Genomic DNA, 23,492 nt, shown 5'->3' with positions numbered 1-23,492 from the left:
CCATTTATCCTGTGACTCTTGGAAGATTTGGACGAACACAAGTGTTATAGAGAAAAGTCACCTAAAGCATAAGGAATCAGGGTGCCTGGGTGGCTCAGTCAGTTAAGCATCAGACTCTTGGTTTCAGCTCAGGTCATGATCTCATGGTTGTAGGATCAAGCCCTGTGTCAGGTTCCATGTTCACAGTGTGGAGCCTGCTTGGGATTCTCTCTTTCTCCCTCTCTCTCTGCCCCTCCCCAACACGTGTAGCACACACTCTCTCTCTCAAAATAAACTTTAAGAAAAAGAGTAAGGAATCATTACCATTGTTAAGAATCTCTAGAGGAAGCAGGCTGCCTGGGTGGCTCAGTCGGTTGAGCGACCAACTTTGGCTCAGGTCATGATCTCGAGGTCTGAGTTCAAGCCCCGCATCAGGCTCTATGCTGACAGCTCAGAGCCTGGAGCCTGCTTTGGATTCTGTGTCTCCCTCTCTCTCTGCCCCTCCCCCGCTCATGTTCTGTCTCTTTCTCTCTTTGTCAAAAATAAATAAAACATTAAAAAAATTTAAAAGAGTCTCTAGAGGAAATAAAAGGGGGAAACCAAATTTACAGTGTGAGGGTAGGATGGGTTTTTGGGTATGAAAAACAAGACTGTGTAGCACTTCTCATCATTCTACCTTCTCCACCCTCAACTAAAGAGAGACCATTGTCTGGTGTGTGGAAGAGTTAATAATGGTATTATTATTAATAATGACTTTGGTGGTATTGACTACAAAGCCAGACAAAGATATCAGAGACAGAGAATCCAATCAGCCATTAGTAAAACGTCATTAAGAATTGTGGCTCAACCAGACAAGATGACTGATAAATCAATATTTAAACCAGGCAGTTAAGGATTAGTGAAGGAAGTTAGTTACTACGAGGTAGAGAGTTACAATCTCAAAGCACAGGTAAGTAATTGAATCCACTTTATTTAATTTAATGACTTAAGACACAAACCTGAACCTAACTGTAAACAACCTCATCTGAAATCTACGGGCTTAATATTCTCCTTCTTGTGATGACTATAAAAAGGGCTCAGCATGTCTATCTCATGTTAGGAAGAACCATCCTGGCCACACACAGGCACCTTGTTTTGTCAGAGATGTGTAGGCTGTAGGTGATCATATTATGATACACAAAAATATGCAACTTTGGCATAAGGGTTATTTCTGGCTGAAAACAACTGAGAAATAGCAGGTACCAAAAAAATCTCTCTGCCCTCCCCATATTTGCCTAAAATCAAACTTGGACTCCCAGTCACCAAAGACTCTTAGGAGCCCAGAGACAGCACTGAGGGAAATCTGCTTAACACTCTTCACCAAAATAATCCTTATCTTCAATAATTTCCCCCATATACTTACCTTGGAAGCCTGAGACTCCTTTCCTTTGTTATGTCACTGCTCTACAAACTAATTCTTTGTTGGGATGCTATGTAAGCCCAAGTTTTAACCACCTCTTTGAGTTATTCTTATTAAGTTTCTCCTGCAGGTATACTCACTGCACATTAATAAACTGTTATTCTCTTTTGTCAGTCTAGTATGTAGGGCCACAGTCAGAGAATCTAGGATAGAAGAAAAAAGTTTTTTCAACTTCAACTTGTTAGATGCATTATTTTGATCATTATTTATTTGAGCCGGTAACCTTAACTTGTTTGAGATGATAAGATAATTCTCTTACTAGAGGCAGATATTCCAGGAAATGAGTGAAATTTATGCATTGCCTCCTTTAAGGTCCTGTTGCTGATTTTGAATTCAAAATTTCATATTTTTTAATTAAAAGGGATCCCCACTTCCCATAAATTGCATAAGCTTCAGGACCCATAAAGCCTGGATCTGTCCCAGGAAACTTGTATAGCAGGCTGAGAAATTTTGGATATTGTTGCAAATGGTGATCTATATATGAATGTCGGGTAAGACAGTGACACGTCCATATTTGCATTTTAGAAAGATTACTCTGAGAACAATGTAGACAAAACTGTGAAAAAGGACCAGGTCTGCAGAGACAACTATAAGGAAGCCATCATTGTATTCCAAGCAAGAATAAAGACCTTTTTCTTTTTATTTCATAAAAGGACTTGGTGTTTCCTTTGAAAGAACAAGATCCTCTAGGGCATTTCTAATTTTACATATAAAAGCTTCTGCCTCCCATTTCAGAAGCATTATTCTTCCTCCAAGAAGCTGAGGAGATTCAAATCTTTTGCAATGTAACAATCTGTCCTTGTCTTCAGAAAGTAAAATATGGAATTTTCATACTCAACAGTGCTAAATTACAAGCATAAGGAAAATAGCAAGAATTTGTGTTTTAAAATTGACTATCAGTTTAAAAATTGAAAATAGAACAGTTTTTCAGAAACCTTTTTATTCCAATAAGAGATTCAAATAAAGTATGTGCCAAATCCTTGGATGGTAAACTCAATATCATTAAAAAAAATACCCTCAGAGCACACATTTTAATATTAAACAAGTTTAGAGTTCATCTGGAAGAATAAAAATATGATAATCAAGATTGAGAAAGGTGGGTTGTTCTACCAGAGAGTAAACCTTATTTTAAAGCCATGAAAACAAAAACAGTTCTAGAGGCATAAGAAAAAGCAAAGAGAAGTCTGTTCAAAGTGTGGAGTCTGGAAATGGACTAAAGACGTATAAACATGTCACATTAATAGGTAAAAAAATGGGCTGGTAGATGGTTAGTCATTTTTTCACAGCAGTATGGGGTGAAGAGGAAACCATCAACTCCATTCTGTGGGGGAACTATGGGGGAAAATCTCCCCTTTTAGGGGGAGACAACCACACAGTCTATGTACCATTAATTGTCTACTCTTCCTCAGTAACTTCCTCAGAAAGTTACTATGAAAAATTCATACTCTGACTTCGGGTACTGGGGAAAAGGAAAAAAAGTTTTACACTAAGTTTATGAGTATTCCTGCAAATTCTGCAGTTACAATTTAAATACACACACACACACACACGTATACATACACTGGCCATGTAGATCAAGCACAAAGACTTATTGAAAATGATAAGTTGTTAGAAAGTCATAGGAAGAGTTTTTAATTATACACTCTTGATTCAGGACTATTTTGGGGATGAGTTCTTTGGGATTTACTTAAGCACATTCCAATTTCAATTCTTAGCAAGTGGGCTATAGGTGCATATTCTTCTCCAGATTCTGAAAATATCTGATTATATATAGCAGACCCCTTGCTAAAATCCCTAGGCAAAGAGTTAGCTCATGCCCCTGCACACTTAAACAAAAGTCTAAAGGGCATCAGCCCCCATGTTAGACACAAAGGAGAAGAGCCATCAACTTTGCTCTGAAGTTTGACTCCTCAGACCAGAGATCTACTGCAGTCATATTGGTTCTCCTACTGGTGTCCCCTCGCTAATTCTTCCCAACCTTTCAGAGCCTAGGAAAAAATGATACTAGAGACATACAATGTATAATAGACTATGAGGAATATAGAGGAGGCCCACCTATCTCTGTCCTGTTAAGGAGCAGGAAGAAAGAAGGCTGGAAAGCCTTTTTCCGAAGCACACCCTACTTCCCATAGGTTGCACTTGCCAATTGACAGGTATATCCTGCATTAGTGCATGTGATATTTCAGCACAGACACCAGGCTTATAAGCCTGTGTATCGCTATGCCCACACATAGTGCCTAACACATTATATGTATGCAAATATTTGCTGTGCAAAAAAAAAAAAAAAAAAAAAAAAAATCTAGAAAATACTCTCCGTGGCTGTCAAAAGCAAAACAGTGATCTCTGGATCTATTAGTTTGCGCTTTCACATTCACACCTTCAGAAAGAAAGGAAAAAATGTTATCTCATTATCAAAGTCTCACTAAATGTAAAGACAGAATGAATTCTTATATTCATGAAGCAAAATATGTAGATATGGAGTAGAAATAATCTCTACTAAATAGCTAGGAACAAAAATAAGGCAATTGGATTCAATGTTTTATTATCATGTAATGGTTTGGGCACCAGGTTCCACCCACAACAAGGTGCCAATAACCATTTGAGAAACTGGTCATCAGAAAGGCTGGCGTACTATGCATTGAGATGCAGAGTTGTACCATGAAGGTGTAGCATCTAGCAGATTTTGCTTTTCTTAGGCTCTAGAAAGCCCGATTAAGAAAGGGTGTTGTTTACTCTGCTTGAATTTAATTTTTCCTTGGGGGAAAGAATCCCATCCCTGCCTGTAAAATAAATTGAATTTTCTTAATCTGGCCCTAAAGAATAAATCTATTTCTATTTAATCTTCAAAACTCTGAAAAATCAGATCAATCATTCTTGTTAGTAGCCAGTATTTATCAAATCAAAGTGTTGCTATCACATATGATGGAATAGAACTCTTATCAAAAAAAACTAGACTGTTGTATTGTTTTCAGTTACTTATCTGCTATTTTCCTGACAGTTTACGCTATAGCTGATCAATAGGTTATAGCTTTCGCAGGCTTACTTTTTTGAAAATGTTAGCTCAAGACCATCTTCACTATTTCAGTTCATATCCCACATAAAGAAATTCAGAAGTGTTGCATTTTAATGTAAACTATTGTAGTAAAAGCTGCTGATGCCTACCCACCAGACTGATTTTCCCATTCCCCAGTTGTTATAAATATTGGCCACTTGGTATTCACAGCTGCATCCTTCTCCAGAAAATTACCCTTGGCCGATAGAAGCCACCTCACCCAGAGATGTCTGGGACAGCCCATAGCCAATGAACCAGTGAGACATGGATATAAAGGCCAGTTTTCTTGCCTTAAAGTGGGGCATCTTTGTAGTGCCATTCATGCCCAAGAGAACACCTCATGATGCCTATTACAAAGTTCTGTTGAATCTCTCTCCTAATATCTCAGTATCACTTTTTCCCTACTCCAATTGCCACTCAGTTCAGGACCATCTCTCACCTGACTACACAAACAGCCTTCAGAATCAACATTCACCTTCCTATAGTCGCTTCTCTACAATATTGCTGGAACACTCCAACATGCAAATATAATCGTCTTTCACTCCCCCTCCTCTAACACACACACCCCTACTTATACCTTTCATTAACTATCTCCATCACTTACACAGAGGCAGTAAACTGAACTCAGTTCACAAATGTATTGTTTCTCTCCAAAGAAAACGAGACCATGAGGCAAAGCAAAACCTTGAGATATGTACAATATAATTGGATTATATTTATCTACCTTGAGAACCAAAGTTAGCTAACGCAGTTAACTATAATCTTAACTTGAGTTAGAAGACTTCGATTAGTAGAGAAGAACTAGAAAATGAAGTAAACCTAGGGGAATGGGTGACAAAAACAATTCCCCTTGTAAATTAGGGAGTTTGTTATGGCAAGTTAGGACTTAGTATGTCCCACTGATGTTCTTGGTGGGCAAGAATCTCTTCTACCTTCTGGGCCAGGAATCTTTTGATACATTGCATGGGAAACTTCTCAGTTTCAGGTTGGGATGATGATTGGTTCTCAGGCGGGTGAGTAGAGTTTAAACCTGGAAAACTGCAACACTAAATACACTAACGATGAAAGTCAAACCCCGAATAGTAATAATAATGCTAAAGAATAATTTGTGCATCTTTGATACTTAAGTATCTAATATTTGAAAATTTGGCCCATTACAGAAATAGACTGACTTGTGACTCCGGTTTATAATATGTAATCGTGTAACTGATTTAGACTTGGTTTTACATTGCAGTTTGTTTACAAATAATATTGGAATACTTACAGAATATATCCCCCTTCCCTCCCACCACTTTTTAAAATTTAAATTCAGGAAATTTAACAGCACCTGGAATGGTTTGTCAGACAATATTAAAACAAATGTGATAAGTTTATGAACAGTTTTAAAAGTTCTATAGAAATTTAAGTTGTAAATCCCCTCCTTAAACTTGACTATAACAAATTTCCTACATTTACAAATGGAGTAAGATTTGACTATCAAAATAAAAGGTAAGAACAAGGCTTCTCAATTTTGAACTTCAGTGCATTAGTAAGTATCTTTAACAACTAAAGTAGCCCCTGAAATAATATTTTGTATGAAGAGAGTATTAATTAGGACCTCATATTGACATACAAATCCAGATTTAGACTGTTGCAAAATCATAAACCATGACAAAATTAGGTCAAATTCCTACATGACAAAAATGCCCCCTCCTTGAGATGGTGCATGAGTTTTCTAGTTCACCAGTCTTTCTCTCACTCCCTCCTCCTCCCCTTCCCCCCAGCCACATTGCTTAGTTACTCATTTCCCTTTACATGCCTGGTCCTTATAAAGGAATTTCCTATTTCAACTCATGCATCTAGAGGAGTGTTTCTCAACAAGGGGTGATATTGTTCCCCAAGGCCCAGGTGGCAAAGTCTGGAGACATTTTTGTTACAACTATGAATGGATACTACTGGCATCTAGTGCATAGAGGCCAGGGATGCTGTTAAACATCCTACAATGTGCATAACAGCACCCAACAACAAAGAGTTATCCAGCCTAAAATGTCAACAGTGTTAAAGGCTAAGAAATCCTGACCTCTAAGAAAACATCTAAAATCCTCCAACATGGCACAGAGGCCTTGCGATAACCTTTGTGTATTTTGGAGACTAATCCATTGACATAATATGGGTCACAAATATCTCTTTTCTTCATTGTTTATATAGTCTTCTTTTGCATCTAAGTTCTTAAATTTTAATGAGTTTCTCTTCCCTTTAAAATTTGTTCTTTATTTCCTTCGAGAAATCCTTCCCTACATTGTTCCCTTCTAAACATCCTATGAGTATTTCACATTTATGTCTTCAATCCATCTGGAATTTATGTGTTAGAATTCAGAGATGTAATTTTGTTTCTACATGGATAACCCATAGCTTCAATAGCATTTACTGAATAGTCCATCTTTCTCCACTAATTGGTAACACCAACTTTGTTGTATATTGACTTTCCAAATAAACTCCCACCTATTTCCAGATTTTCTATTTTCTCTTTATTCCTGTGATGTCATTAATTTAAATTACACTTTGATTAGGAAACCTACTATCTGATATCATGATTCCTTCCCCAGTCTTCTTTAAATTTACTCTTATGTATGATTTTCAGTGTCAGCCCTCTTGTAATTTTATCCAAAAACGCATTGAGTTTAAAGATGGGGTTAAAGATAACTAATTTTTCTTATTCATGAACATTGTATCCCTACTTGGATTTTTCCATGACTTTCAACGAAGTTTAACAATTTCCCCATAATGATAATGATAGACTTATCGCTGGGTGCTATATATGGTTTTTGGTTTTCTAGTAACTATTTTCTTAGTTTAGATCTTGTATAAGGCAAACTTGCTGAGCTGCCTTAATAGCTTGTCTGTAGAGTCTCTTGGAGTTTTTACTTATATCACCTGCAATAGTTTCTTCTTCTGCAATACTTACTAATCTTTTTCCAATGTACTGGCTCTGATTTCTAGTACAGTTTAGAAGAGTGGGTGTCTTCATCTTGTTCTTGACTTTAAAGGCATTGCCTTTAATGCTTCACATTTAAACATGACTCTTTTCTTTTTAGATTTTTGGCAGATACTTTCTGTCAGACTATGAAAGTTTTATTCAATTAGTGCCTTTCTAAGTTTTTAACATCTTGAATGGGTGGTACTAAGCCAATTGTAACAGAAAGAGGGTTGTTCTTTAAGCGTGCCCAGTCTTCTTGAAGGACCCGTTCTTATATTTGGAGATGTAGCTAGAAAGCTTTCCTCCATCTTTGAACCTGACTCCTATTCACCCCCAGCCTTGCTCAGCATCTTTCAGGGAAATCCATTTAGTTTAAATCACCTTTGATAGAGATACTGTTCAGTTTCCAGAGATCAGCTAATTCACTCACAAAAAGGCCTTAAGGGCCTTAAAAATTACCTCCAATCATTTCACAGTTTGCAAGAGATAAAAATCAAAGTCAGAAGCCTGGCCAAAATTGTAGTCAACACATAGAGCCAGGGATAAATCTCTTAAGATTCTTAAAAGGAAGTAGGAATATGCATCAACATTCCTTTCTCTTCAAGCTCTTCTCTAATTCCCTGGTCAACATATGAGCTACTCTTGCAAAACTGCTAACAAAAATGTAATCCAAAGTTTCTAAGTGGCTGAAACAGCCAGATGAGGATTTAAGTGTGCATCTCACATGTGTGAAGGAAACTACTTCCGCCAGGGAAAGAGAAGTGTTATCAACTATTGTGGGCAAATAAAGAGTCAGCAAAAATAATCCCTGAGCCTTATAAAAATGTAATGACATTTCGGTGTTGTTTCCCATCTTTTTTTTCTGGGGGAAAACACACAATGTTGAGCAGTTGGCTTTTTTGTTTCTTTCATTCTTTCTGGGCCACACTTACTGGGGGACACTTTATAATTTAGTCTTTTTTTCTTCTTCATAACAATGAAGGGGAAAAATAATTCTTCATACTGCTTTTGAGCCAGGATGCGTCAGTATTGTACCTGAGAAGAAAATGGCTAAGTTCTGGGACAGGTGGGATTTTTTCCCCTTCAGTCAAAATACATATGTTATTGGAGCGTTTCTTAGCCAAAAAACAATGTTTGGCTATTTCATCTTGAGTGCTATATATAACTTTCTGAAAATGTCAAAACATCTTATGCAGGCAGCATGCCTTGAGTAAACATCTATCTCCATCTATCACCTGAACTTCCATTTTTTTCTCCAATCATAACATCTATCTTGCAGTCTGAAAGTTACTAAAAGTTACCATAGCATCGCTCGCCCATATATGTGGTGGCTGGGGTGGGGATGTATGAGTGAGAAACACTCTTCCAAGTTAGCAAAGAAAAAGATCAAATCTGCAGTGGAGTACAATCAAATCCAACTTTCCAATCTATCTTTTTTATTTTTATTTTTTTAAGTTTATTTTTATTTATTTTGAAAGGGAGATAGAGAGCAAGCGTGGGAGGGGCAGAGAGAGAGGGAGACAGAATCCTAAGTAGGTTCCAGGCTACCAGCACAGGGCCCAATGTGGGGCTTGAACTCACGAACTGTGAGATCATGACCTGAGCCAATGTCAAGAGTAGGACCCTTACCTGACAGCCACCCAGGAGCCCCTCCAACCTATCTTTATTAAAATCAACTGGTTAATGACTTGCAGTATGCCAGTAAAATGTTATCATTTAAAAAGCAAGACTTGAGGCACCAGTGGCTCAGTCCAGTGAGCATCTGACTCTTGATTTCAGCTCTGATTATGATCTCACAGATATGAGAGTGAGTCCCAAGGGCTCTGGGTTGGGCCTGGAGCCTGCTTAAGATTCTCTCTCTCCCTCTCTCTCTGCCCCTCCTCTTCACCCCCACATGTGCACACACATGCATTCTCTCCCTCTCAAAAAAAAAATTAAAAATTAAAAATAAAAGTTATCTATGGCTCTTTGAGTTACTTCTAAATTATTGTATGTATTTCCTTTCTCTGGTAAGTGGAAAAAAGTATTTGCCTGATTTTTCACGTTATTAGTATCAGAGAGAAGTTAGGTCTAGACTGATATTAAAGTGAAAAGTATTCTTCCACCCATTTTCTAACAAGAACAAAAATATATTACAGATAAATTTCAAACTTCAGTTATGTCAAAAAATGTGAGTCTTCCATATTCTCCAGTAGCAGGTATAATACATCAGAGATCTTTCCCAAATCACATTATAAACACAAACACATTTTCAGCCTCCTCCTACACATTTTCTTCTCCCACGAAATCTCCACACATCCACCATCTACCTCATTTTCTATGCAGCTTTTTGGAAAACTGCTTGATACACAAGCCTTTTTTGAAAACTGTAAAGCTGTGGTCAGCTATGTCTTTCTAATAGCTGCAGAGTACAGTAGTAACTTTAGCAACACAGAGCTGTGGCACAGAGAAATTCAAGACAATCCCCTTTATCTTGATGATTTTTAACAAGGAACCTCAAAACTTTATGCTACATGTAATGGGCTTGAAACAGATTAATCAACGGGATGTGAATTTAGAATTCATGTTTCCGAGGTAGAACAAATCCTTCCCAACGCCTCCTTTTTGCTCATCTCCTGCCCTTCTTTTCCCCCACCCCTTCCTTTTTCTAGCGCCAGAGTAACAACCGGGAATTATAATATTTCAAGGTTTATAATATACTGTACTGTTAAATGCAGCAAATACAGAAACCTCTTGTTGTAAAGTTCCTGAGATGAAGGGAAACCTACGACACTATTGTTGCAACTTCGAAAACTTCCAATTTTGAGAAGAAAAAGGAAATCATAGTCGTGGGCTACCTTAGCCTTCAACAGTGCACGTCTTCCTTTCTGTTTGATTTTTTTCAAGGCTACCCGCGGCTAACTCAGACGCCCGCGGGGCAGCGGTCCGTAACCAGCAGGCCCAACCAGCTCCCAGCCAGTTAAGAGCTACAGGGAGATCTCAGCAGAAATGCGCTCCGCCCCTCCTTTGCCAGGAGGCGTGCACCCGACGGGGGGGGGTTGGGGTGGGGGGGGGGGAACGCCACGCCCCCACGAGGGGCGGGACTGCCTCGCAGCCATCTCCTCCCCAGAGGCTCGGGGCGCTGTCCCGGCGTGACGTCATCCAGAAAGCCCGCCCTGGTTGGAGGGAATTTAGAAGAAAACAGGGCGGGAAGGAGGCGGAGTCTAGTTTCCCTGGAGACGGGTTGCTCGGCGGTCGCTTGGTAACCGGTAGCGGCGGTCCCGTCTGCGGCAACGCAGGCGGCTCAGGCGGCCGAGGTCTGTGGGCCGAAGCCCACGCGGGGCTCTTTCTGCCTGCTCTGTGATGGCGGCTGCGACGGCAGTGGTCACGCCCTCAGGTTTGGAGGATGGGGTGTCTCGGTCCCGCGGCGAAGGGGCCGGGGAGGTGGTCGTGGAGCGGGGGCCTGGTGCGGCCTACCACATGTTCGTGGTGATGGAGGACCTGGTGGAGAAGCTGAAGCTACTCCACTACGAGGAGGAACTCCTCCGGAAGAACAACCTGAAGCCCCCGTCCAGGTGGGTGCCCTCGGTCTCCAGCGCCTGGGAGCCGGCCAGGCCCGGGGAGATGCCTCCTCCGCCTTCTGGGGAACCTTGAACGCGAGTTGCACTTGCCTCCATCTTCCTAGGCAGGAAGGGGCACTTCCCCCGAACTTGGCGACAGAGGCCACGGAGTTCACAGAGTTTAGACTTGGTGTTTTTTAGAGAGAGTAAAGTTTCAGAAACGCAGAAAAGACTGGAAGACGGCTTTCCTAGACTTTAAAGCACCCACGCACCTCCACAAAACGCAAACTGTTTTTTCTGATTATAAAAGTTGTAAAAGAACCTATTGTAGAGGACTCAAAAAAACACAAGAAAGGGTGTAGAAAAAAATACTGAAATCACCCATAATCTCATTCCCATAGATGAATATCATTTTAGCTGCTTCTAGTTTTTGTTTTCCTCTGAGATAATTTGGCTCTACAAGTGGTTAACTGCGGGTACCTAGGACCTTGCTCGACTTTATATGCAGTAAGTAAACTTGTTGATTAATTGTTATGGTTTAAAAGACTCCTGCCTTTGCAGTAACAGTACTCTCAGAAACTAAGAAGTGGAAAAGACAAATGAAACGACAGCTACTGGAACTGTGTCTATCGTACAACCTAAAATTCTGCCCTTGTTCTGGTGGGGAACAGTCCATCATATCGTGAAGTCAGTGCCATTAGTTGTTGAGGGTAATGCACAGCTAGCACTTTCTCTTCCAGTTAGTGTAGCTTAGTGATAGATAAATAAGCTAATACTTGGATTTGTTTATTGTGTAAAGTGCAATTTAGATTAAAAATCTGTAGTGATTTCTTTGAATGGGTATAGCTTGGCTAAAATAATTTCCCATGACAGTTTTGATCTCATTAGTCGATCTCTTCCAATAACTTGAATTTTAAGATATGTAGGCTCGTATGTAAACTGCCCATATTGCTAAGTCGGTCTATAATAAAAGTTAGAGGAAAAAGTAGTGTTGCTTGATCCATGATAGAAATTGTGAGATTGAGAGTTATTACATAAATGAATTAAACAGGATAATATAAATAACCAACATTTTCTATGATAAAAATGCATTTTTGCCCCCAAGTATATTTCTCAAACTAAAAGAAAATGACTTTAAGGCTCTGGTGATATAACCTCAGTACTATTTCCTCAGGAGTTCAGCAGGATATTTTGAGTCATGGATTTGAGTGGCAATATCCTAATTTAGTGGTTCTCAAGAGTGTGGTCATCAGACCAAAAGCAGTATCACTTGGGAACTTATTAGAAATGCAGTTCCACGGGCCCTTTCCCTGGTCTACTGTATCAGAAATTTTAGGGGTGGAGCCTAGAAGTCTGTGTTTAACAAGCTTTTCAGGTGATTCTGATGCATGCTAAAGTTTGCAAACCGCTCTACTAGGTCTGGAGGATCTTTCAGTATCCAGTCCTGTGTCATGGAGTTGTCATCAGCCAGTAAGGAAAAGATGAATTTTTAGCAGTGGGTACTTTGAAGGGGTTGTGAACATATACCTGGAAGAACTTCATTACCTTTTTCTTCCCAGCCATCTCTTACCTTTCAAAACATTTACACGTACCCTGCAGGACAAACTTTGGAAAACATGAAAGAGTAGACTGCTGATTCTTATTTAAAATAGTTATAATAGCTAAAAATACAGTTATGAACATAATGGCAATAACTGCACATAAAGGGCAAAATTAGATCTTTGATCAGCTGACTGAAATGTTGTTAGCAAGTTTTATTCTTAACCTATTTAAGTATAAATCATATTGATCTTCATAGGACTGTTTTTAGTAGGCTAAGGGATTTAGCAAAAGTCAATAAATGTTTGTTAGACTGTGGATATGCTACTTAGGGGTTATTGAGGCTGGCTGCATCTCAAAACCATATACGAAGCTTTTGGAACATACTTGTACTGGGGCTCTACTCCCAGAAGTTCTGATTTAATTCATGAGGAAATAAGCAATGCTTGGTCCAGTAGCTATAGTTTGAGGAGCTCCTCAGGGGATTCAGCTATGCAGCCAAGATGAGCACAACTGTTTAACATACCCGATAGGTTAGGAACAGTATGTAAAGATACCAGGGACATTGTAAAAAATGTAAAAATGCATAGTGAATAATCATTAAGGTCTTTTGTTAAACTCTGAAATTGTCTTTAATTCCAAATTACCATTTTCAAGAGGTACTCTCTTATTAATTATTCCTGACATAAATGATTTTGGCAAAAGTTGTACATGATCAGTTTTTTAACATGCCCTGCATTTACTTGAGTGTAAGTTCTTTGATGTAATATTTTGTGTACAGTAGTAATTACCCTAGTCCTGTTGATTAAAAACTTTAATATGAGTGTTGTGGATTACTGGGAACTTCAAAGGGTGAATTGCAGATTTTTTTTTAATTTAAAAATGTTAAATTGAAATTAAAGCCATTCAAAAATATTTCATATTCCATCCTCCCCCCTTGTTTTGAAACAGACACTATTTTGCACTGCCTACCAACCCTGGTGAACAGTTCTACATGTTTTGCACTCTTGCTGCTTGGTTGATTAACAAAGCAGGACGCCCCTTTGAGCAACCTCAAGAATACGATGACCCTAATGCAACTATATCTAACATATTATCTGAGCTTCGATCATTTGTAAGTGTAAATAACTGTCTTCTTTCAGAATGTTGTCAAGTTACGAATTTTAATATTGGTAATTCAACAACACAGATGCTACCCTTTTAGATGAATTGTCTATGAATAACAATATCTATATACACCCAATACATACGTATGTAAAATTATATTCGGATTTTTTCAGATAAAACCTCAGAATGGTTGGTATTATAATATTAATGCCACTTCTAAAAATGTTCAATGTACTCTTTGTAGCCCAAAGTAATAATATTTTTCTTAATCTTGTTGTGTCTCAGAGGTAAATTTATGGATACTTAGTTCTCCTAAAAAATGCTAGTAGGAAGCTGAAACATTGTATTTTGAAAGGGAACTTTGATTTAATAGACCATGATAGCGGTTGGTTGTACTTTTCATTTCTGACTTTTCCTGGGGGGCATTCAGTAAGAACTTTTGGTATACATGTTATTAACTTTTGACAAGTGATTCGTTCTGTCCTTCCTATGGTTGTTTAATGATAGGATACCAAGCTAGTAGCTTTACTGTTTTTGTTTTTGTGTTTTTTTCACCCTAATAGGATCAGTTACTTGTTCTGTCATGGGGTTATTGCCTTTCAGTTTGATACCTTTGACAATAAAACATCCTCATTTTCCTTTAGTTTCCTTTAGTTTCCTTTATGTATCAATGAATAGAAAAGATGGACTTCTAAGAAGCAATATAGTTCATTATTTTAAACCATATTTGAGAAATAGAGAAGTAATATACTTTTTCAGGAGTACTCTGCTGAAAATATTTTGACATATGGAATATAAATAACAAATAAGACACTGCATATCTTTTGTATTTCAGGGTAGAACTGCAGATTTTCCTCCTTCAAAATTAAAGTCAGGATTTGGAGAACATATATGCTATGTTCTTGACTGTCTAGCTGAAGAAGCATTAAAATATATTGGTTTCACCTGGAAAAGGTAAAAATTACCCAACCTGACAATGGTAATTTTATGTGGATAGCTTTTTCCTCTGTGGGTTCAGAGCTGTTTAATTGAACTGACAGGGAGTACTTCCTCTTGACTATTCTAAACTGAAAATGCCACAAGTGATTAAAAATGTCTGTGTATAGACAAAACTGGAATATCTGATTTTATCATGCTCTTGCCCAATTCAAATTTAAATAATTATTAAAGGTTCAACTGTAAATGAATATCTTCATCAATGTAGGACATTTTTTCAAGGTCTCTTTATTTATATACACAAAGATGGAATATACATGGTGGTAACTGATAGCTGTAGATTTAAGGAAAAAATGGAAATTAATATAGTACTTTAAAATGGGATTTTCCCTTTTTTTATAGATACTGGCCAAGAATAATAGCCATCTGAAGAAGCCACCTGACACTCTCTTAGATCTTGTTTATTGCTTCTTTCTCTGACTTGACAGTGATGTGTTGTTTATATTTCTATGATCATATTTATCCCTTGGTTTTAAACTCATTTGTTTTCAGGTCAGGCTTTCTTGCCAGAAACTATGAACTCTTCATATATACTGTATAGCAGTTAGCATAGCACTTTGTATATCACAGATGCTCACATCATTTTAAACCATATGAAATTACTAATATTCATCTAATGAACTAAAAAATGGCAATTTTATGCTTCAACCTAAATATTATGAGTTAGTGTGGTATAAGGAATAACTATATGATTGAGATTACTTCTTTATTGGACTCCAAGAAAAGTTATGAGATGTGATACTCCATTTGGCATTTTTAAATATTATTAATTTTATTGTCCAATGTGTTCTAAATTCACCTGAAGTGATCCGTTTCTCAACCATTATTCAGTTTTGTACTTACTTTATTTGTAGGCATATCTAATTCTTGGCCACGTATTGTGATTTTGATAATTTATAAGGACTCTAAATATATGGGGAGGGAAAAGAGGGGAAAATATTGAAAATAGGCATCAGAGAATATGTCAGCTATGTAATGTATAATTTACATAGATGTTACATATTTATAGATGACTATTTTACTTATTAAATATGTCGAAACAAATCCTAGAAGAACATTGCCTTTTAGACATTGTCTAATTCTAATTAATAAAAAAATAGGAAATTTATTTTTTAAATGTTGATTTTTATATTTTGTTAACCCGTCTGAGGTATAGATTTTTAAAATAAGTTTCCAGAAATAAACCTAAATACTTTTGGGTATTTTTATAATGGGAAATACATGTCACTAATCTTGATGGAGAAATGATTGTTCAATACTTAGTATTAGGACCACTGATTAGATTTTGGAAATAAGCTGGAGCCTTTCTTATTCCATCAAAATAAATTTCAGATTGATCAAAGGTGTAAATGTGAAAAATGAAACTGTAGGAGTACTAAAAAGTCAAAGGTGGTTGAGATGTGTCATGTGAGGGAAAAGCTAGGATCCATGCAAGAAGAGGTTGCCAAGTCTATGTAACAAGAATTGTAAAAATCCTGAATGGCCAAGATTACATAAGTAATAGACTGGAAAAAATAGTTTTAACACAAGTTAAGCAAAGCACCCATTTTCTTAATATACAAAAGGGCAAAGGGCATAAATGGACATTTCATTGGAAAAGAAACACCAATAACTGATTAAACCATGAAAAAGTGTTCAATCATTCTCCTGTGAAAGAAATGTAATAAAACAAGAGAGATTTTTCAGGTATATGATTGGCAAAGATTAACATTTATTTACAATATTGGTGAACATGTGGAAATGGAGTCACTGTTTTTGGGAATGTGAAGTAGGGTAACATTTTGGAAGTTGGTTTTTGGTGATACACATCAAAACAATACAATGTACAAAGTTGTTGACCCAGCTATTCGTTCTACTGGTATAAATTTATTGTAATTGATAGATGTAAAGATAAATGTACAAGGATGATCTTTGTAAAATTGTTTAGTAAAAAAACCCAGAAACCACCTCAATGTTCATCCATAGTTGCTAATTAAATTAGTTATGGTACTATTTAACAGTTCAATGGAATACAGTGCCAGGGGGCGGGGGGGGGGGGGTGGAGAGAAAAATGTATATGTACTTAAATGTGGTATATTAGTAAGTGAAAAAAGTATATTGGGTAACTATATGCATGTCACCATCCTAATTGTGTAAATTTATTCTTTAAATTTGGAGAGAAACATTTTGCTTCTTTACGTAGAAAGTTTCAGAAAGAGTACATCAAACATGTAATGGTGATTATGGAAGGCAGGTAGAAAAGGATAATATCTGGTGTAGAAGGGATTCTTAATATTCACATTATACCTTCTTGTCATGCTAAAATGTTTTGTTTTTAACTCTCCTCTCATACTAAGCTTTATTATTTTAGACCAACATACCCAGTGGAAGAATTAGAAGAAGAAGCTGTCCCAGAAGATGATGCAGAATTAATATTAAATAAAGTGGATGAAGAATTTGTGGTATGTGTGTTGCTGAACTTTTTGTTTTTGTTTTTGTTTTGGATTTCTTTCCCTTCCCTTAATTCCCCCAGATTTCCATTTTCAGGAATATATTTTGTTTCATTGTTTCTAGAGAAGAAAAGCTTTTAAATAGTGTAACCCAGTATCAGTTGTTTAGACTTTTGGTTAAGTTAATGCTCATGGTTTCTAATGACTGAGGTCTGAATTAGAGTCAAGGTTCTGAAACTATAGACAGGAAATAGTGAACTGCTAGTTATATGAGTAACCATTTTATTAGCAACGATTCTTGATTTTAAATAGGCTACAAATAATAAAGAACTTAAAAAGAACAGTAGTATTTAGGATTAATATATTCTGCTTCATAAGAACAGTATTCATTTCTCAGGGACTTCTGTATGCTTCTAAAATTAGAATAAGTACCACCCTTTAGGAATTTTTAAAAATACTTATAAATACCAACATTATTTAAATTGTTGGGCAGTATCTTGGCCTTTACCATTCTTAACATTCTATTTATATCCTGAAACTAAATAATCAAGTCTATAACAGATTAGACAACTAACATGGTAGAGACAAAGAACACTTTCTCATAACCAGAGATGGATTGGCCATGGTGTTTTAGGAGGTAAAATGTGATCTGAAATTGAAATAGCAGGAAAAAACCCTTTTTTAAAGTGTACTTTACTGTCATAAACCAATTACATTTTCAAGGTGAATTTTTAAATAAGTAGATAATAAGTATATTCTATATTTCAGCTTAATTTATTATGTGATTATATACTACAAAGATATTAATCACTGCATCATTTTATAGCAAATGCTGAAAATAACCATTAAATAAATTAGACTATATCCAAATAGTAGAATATTGTATAGCCATAAAGATTGTTTACAAAGAAATGTTATTGACATAGGGATGATAGCTTAATGCTGTATGCATAAATTCAAGTATGTAAAATATACAAAAAAAGAAAAAATAACAATATGTCAACATTAGTTACATATGGATAGAAAGATTATGGATGATTATTTTCTGTGCTTCTTTGTATTATCAAAGTTTTTAATGTGTCTTATCAAAGCATAAATATTTTAAACTGTAAATATAAAAAAGATCATTCTGTTATTTACAGAAGGAAAAAGACCATTGTAAAACTAATGAATTTAATAGATATCTTTTTAAATATGACACATTTAAAAAATTAAGGTAAATGTATATTCATTCTGCATGTGTTTTATTGAGCACCTATTGGTCAAGACGCTGGTGGAACTGTATGTACAAAGGCTCTGAGGCAGGAAGAAGCTTAGCTTGATCAAGGATCTGAGAAAAGACCACTGGGGCCAGATCTCCTAAATGAGGCAGGGTTGTGTGTGTGTGTGTGTGTGTGTGTGTGTGTGTGTGTGTGTGTGTGTGATAACATTAACAAGGAAGATAGACCAAGTCCAGATCATTTTCGCCATTTTTAAGGAGTTTAGACTTTTTTCTTGTGTAATAGATCTTTTCATTCAGGCCCAGAGAGTTAAGTTCTCACATATTGCCAATTGTTCACCTCATTAATTTTACTCAGGTATTTTCCTCATCTTGTCTTTTTAGTAACTGTTTATTAGTTAATGGTTTATGAACAGAAACCTGGTCCTAGCGCATCAACTTTTAGCTTCAGAGACATAACTGAAACGTGCCAGTCAGAGGAAAAAAAAAAAAAAGGTACAAAAACCTACTAGCCAGAAAGAAAGCTCTGAAGGTGGAAACCAATTTTACACTTTTTTTGTACCTCTACGTTATTGTACAGTGCTTGGTGCAAAGTGGATGTTCATTAAATATTTGACTAGCAAATCAGCTGTCAGTAAATTGCTGTGTAACTTGTAGAAATTATAGCTGATTTTTTTCTGAGAACCCTTTGAAGTCCAAAGCAGCATCATTGGGTATGTAAATTAGAGATACAAACTAGAAAGCAGCCTCTTTGCACATTTCTTCCCAACTATAAGGTAAAGTCCTTCTACTGTCATAAGACCAAACTGAAGGCCTTCTTCAAAGGCCTGAGGCTGTTAGTTCCCTTATGTCAAGTCTCTTGAATTTTTTCCTCTTTTGTTTCTTTCTTTCTTTTTCTTTCTTTCTTTCTTTCTTTCTTTCTTTCTTTCTTTCTTTCTTTCTTTCTTTCTCTCTCTCTCTCTCTCTCTCTCTCTCTCTTTCTTTCTTTCTTTCTTTCTTTCTTTCTTTTTCTTATTGTTATCATATTCTAAGGAGTCCTCAGTTACCTCTCCCATTCCTTTTGTTAAGAAGATCAGTGCCAAAAAGCATTTGGACAGTGGGATGTTACATTATTTTGTTGCCAGAGTTTGAGGTGGCTCAAGGATGGAAAAGATTAATTTTTGACAGAGTAAAATTCTGCTATAATCATCTAGAAACTAGCATCCTTCAGTTTTAGACTTGTCATATCAAGGTAGGACACACTGATAACTGTTAAAAAGGTAGAACAAGTATTGGTCACAAAACAATATTTTCACCTGCTGTATATAATCATATACTTAGTAATTGGCAGTTAGAGAATTAAAAGGGTATATACTAGGCGAAGAAACAGTAGGAAATTGTTCAGTGTCTTCTAAATAACCAAAATCAGAATACTCCATTTATTTTAAAGCTTTTTTGGTAAGTTTGTTTATATTCAAATTGCTTTTGAATACTGTCTTAATAATATTTAGTAACAAATCTTTTTTTTTTGACTGCCTACTATTAAAGCCTTTTGCCTATTAGTGTTTAATCCAGTACTAATTCAACAAGTATTTATTGATCCCCTATGTAAACTGTACTGATTAGGTTATTGTAAAAGCATAATAAACTTGTCTCTTCTCCCATGGGCATCAAGTCATTGGCGTTTCAGTCATTTACTCTGGTTGTTAAGTAGGTCATCATTAGTGCAAACACAGAATAAACTGAGCCGCATCTCAAAGGTGTGCATCTGCATTTATGGTTAAGATTTAAGATGTAAACAGTTATATCAATTTTGTGTACACCTCTATGCTCCACTGCTCCTCCTCCCTAAAAAAGTAAATGTAAAAAAATGTAAACATGAAAAAGTAAATGTCACTTGAGTGTATTTATACTCTGCATTTACATTGGTTCATATTTTACAAAAATCTTTCCAGTTCCCCAAAGATTAGCATAGTTCTCATAACTTACCTTAGTGGCCCCACCCCCCAGAGTTTCAGAGTGATCTGGGATGGGACCTTAGAATTTGCATCCTAACAAGTTCCCAGGTGATGCTGATGCTGTGGTCTCAGAACCACATTTTGAGAACCACTGTCTTACATCCTTCTAAATTCTTAAAGATCAGGATTATCTTTGAAATCTACCACTGCAGCTTTGTAGAACTGTATGTGTGGAAGTGTCCACCAAATAATTTTTTTCCTTTGAGGACCAAGCTCCATTCGCTGTATTACCACGTCCTTAAGCCTGGGTTATTGTTAAATTTGTTTCACCCGCTATGTCACATATCACCACAGAGACATTTGAAGAGAAAGGGGAGCTAATTTTTTGACCTTCATGCTTTAGAACCTGCGCAAAACTTCGTATTTACTGTATATTGGGGAGGGGATTGCCTCTCAAAGGGTCACTTCTGACCCTACTGCCCACACCAATTGGCCCAGGGGTCAGAACCAACTTTGAATCTACATCAGCTATCCTTTAAGATAGTTAATATCTAAGATACAAGTTAGTATCTCAAATATATATTTATATCTTTAAATAGATTTAATATTTTAATATCTTTAAATAGACCAAGGGCCCATGGGCCAAAGAGTACTAATGACTAAACTTAGTAATTTATTAAACTTGAACATAGAAGAGATGAGATGTCAAAAATATGAATTAATGGGATTGGTCCACAGTGCAGGTGAGAATATTCTGTGTCTGTCAACTTCATTTTTGTCCATTTTAGTCACGTTACTCAAAATTGACATTAACTCCTTCCATTGTCTTTCTATTTCATATATACCACTCTGCACTGTTTCTTATGCTTATTTATCCCTAGTTTTATAGTAATGGCTCTTCCTTCTTCCTTGTTTTTCTTTTTTCAGTAACTATAAAAAGGCCCTGTTTTAAAAGGCACCATTAAAACCTCTAAAAACGGGTGACCTGTTAATAACATTATGCCCTAGTTTACACACACTACCAGGCTTTTAAATACTCTTTCCTGCATTGGTCTTTATATTGAGCTTAGTATATTGTGTATGTAAAAACTGGAAATACATTTTTTAAATTGTAACTTTTTATAATTATTAACTTTTAAAACTCTTATTTTTCTAAGGAAGAGGAGACAGACAATGAAGAAAACTTTATTGATCTCAACGTTTTGAAGGCCCAGACATATCGCTTGGTAAGTTACATGGAATACACACAGGACCAACAAGCAATCAGTATACTTGTTCTGCTGAAAGTTGAAACAAGTAGAAACCATTGTTTGCCATTGTTTTGTGCATGATGTGAAAAGTAGCTCTCAAAAGTTGTTTCCTATATATAAAATGTTATAATTATAGCAAATAAAAAATCTGGAGGGTCCAGTGAGACAGCCTCTAATCTGTACCATGGAAAATCCACATACTGCTTCTCATATAAACTGAAAATAACTCATTTGTCATTTTTATTATAGAAAGACATTATTTGATTTCAAGTTATTTTCCATTCTAATTGACTAGTATTGAATGGTCTTGATTATAGGAAAATACTTAAATGGTAATTCTTTGAAATTAAAATGGATTATTTTAAGACTGGTATATGGATAAAGTAGTCAGACATTGCTTTAAGTCAGTGTTGGCTTATGTTAATTAGGAAATAAATGTAGTCTATAAATGAGAACCCACTCAATGAAATGTTTCCTTTTTTAAAAAAAATTATTTTTAATGTTTATTTTTGAGAGAAGTGAGAGACAGAGCACAATCAGGGGAGGGGCAGAGAGAGAGGGAGACACAGAGTCCGAAGCAGGCTCCAGGCTCTGAGCTGTCAGCACAGAGCCTGATGCAGGGCTTGAACTCACGAACCAAGAGATCATGACTTGAGCCAAAGTTGGAGGCTTAACCACCTAAGTCACCCAGGAGCCCCTCAATGAGATATTTCAAAAGTGCATGTAGGATTTTTGTATTTTATTATATATATATTCAAATAAATGATACCTAATTGTTCAAAAAGGTATGCATGGAATATTTTTTTTAATGTTTTAACTGTTTTATTTTAAGTGTATTTATTTTTGAGAGAAAGAGAGAAACAGACCACGAGCAGGGTAGGGGCAGAGAGAGAGAGAGAGAGAGAGAGAGAGAGAGAGAGAATCCCAAGCAGTCTCTGTGCTGTCAGGATGGAGCCTGATGAAGGTCTCAATCCCATGAACTGTGACATCACAACCTGAGCTGAAATCAAGAGTCGTACGCTCACCTGACTGAGCCACCCAGGTGCTCCTGGAATGTAATATTCTTATTTGCCCTTTATTTAACTTTTCTTGTCTAAATTCTACAAACAAGTTTGAAACTTCCTTGGCCATCCCACCCCAGGACGATCTCTTCATTTATCACTTACTGCCTTAGTATCATTAGTCAGCATTATTTATAATTGTTAATGATATGTGTGTTTTCTGCCCACCTTGATATGCAATAAAACATAACGTACAATATTGTGGCTAACTTGCCTGAATGTGTGAGTTGACTTTTAATACATTTATATTCTCCATAGCATAACACAGAAGATGCCAAATACATGAATTCATTCATTCATTCTTAAATGAATTAGTGTATTTTTATTGCTCAATTGAAAACTGAGAATATAATATAATCTGATATAGTATATCAGAATAATATGTTAACATTGGAATTCAAACAGATAAACTCCAGTTGTAACAGTACTTTGGTAGTACTTTATAGTTTTCAAAGTACAGTTGACCCTGAACAACACGGGTTTGCACTGCACAGGTGCACTTACACATGGATTTTTTTCACAATGGATACAGTACAATACTATAAATGTATTTTCTTTATGTTTTTCTCAATAGTATTTTCTTTTGTCTTTATTGTAAGCATACAGTATATAATGCATATAACATACAAAATGTGTATTAATTGACTATGTTATCACTAAGGCTTCCAGTCAGTAGTAGGCTATTAGAAGTTAGGGTTTGGGGAGTCAAAAGTTAGTCCCAGATCTTTGATTATGTAGGGGTCAGCACCCCCCTAACTCCAGCGTTGTTCAAGGGTCAACTGCACTTTAGAATACATCCTTTATTGACCTTGTGAAGGGTTTGGGTAGATGTTGTTATCTTCATTGTACAGATACAAAAACTGAAATTTATAATCTTTGGACAGTTTACTCTTTTAAAAAACTAATTAAGATTGCAGTAGCTGAATTTGAATTGTTTGTTCTAAACTCCCAAGTCTATTACTTTTTTCC

General features: G+C 36.4%; 1 protein-coding gene and 1 long non-coding RNA gene across 7 annotated transcripts in view; one reads left to right on the top strand and one right to left on the bottom strand.

Annotated features, from left to right (window-relative positions):
- The window catches only part of LOC109503428, a 74,388-nt gene extending 63,907 nt beyond the window's left edge, over positions 1 to 10,481 (bottom strand). For all 5 annotated transcript variants that reach the window (XR_006585032.1, XR_006585033.1, XR_006585034.1 and 2 more), the window contains exon 1: positions 10,284 to 10,481. This is a non-coding gene — a long non-coding RNA (uncharacterized LOC109503428). The remainder of the gene's footprint in view (positions 1 to 10,283) is intronic.
- Positions 10,482 to 10,652: 171 nt separating this feature from the next.
- Positions 10,653 to 23,492, top strand: part of IFT57 (intraflagellar transport 57) — a 53,644-nt gene continuing 40,804 nt past the window's right edge. For both annotated transcript variants that reach the window (XM_003991608.5, XR_006585031.1), the window contains exons 1-5: positions 10,653 to 11,000; positions 13,476 to 13,638; positions 14,467 to 14,585; positions 16,978 to 17,068; positions 21,370 to 21,438. In XM_003991608.5, coding sequence (XP_003991657.1) covers positions 10,789 to 11,000; positions 13,476 to 13,638; positions 14,467 to 14,585; positions 16,978 to 17,068; positions 21,370 to 21,438 — 654 coding nt within the window. In that variant the 5' untranslated portion in view covers positions 10,653 to 10,788. The remainder of the gene's footprint in view (positions 11,001 to 13,475; positions 13,639 to 14,466; positions 14,586 to 16,977; positions 17,069 to 21,369; positions 21,439 to 23,492) is intronic.

Source organism: Felis catus, chromosome C2 (genome assembly GCF_018350175.1).
Source record: "Felis catus isolate Fca126 chromosome C2, F.catus_Fca126_mat1.0, whole genome shotgun sequence".
Lineage (NCBI taxonomy): Eukaryota > Metazoa > Chordata > Mammalia > Carnivora > Felidae > Felis > Felis catus.
This window is presented reverse-complemented; position numbering and strand designations above follow the sequence as displayed.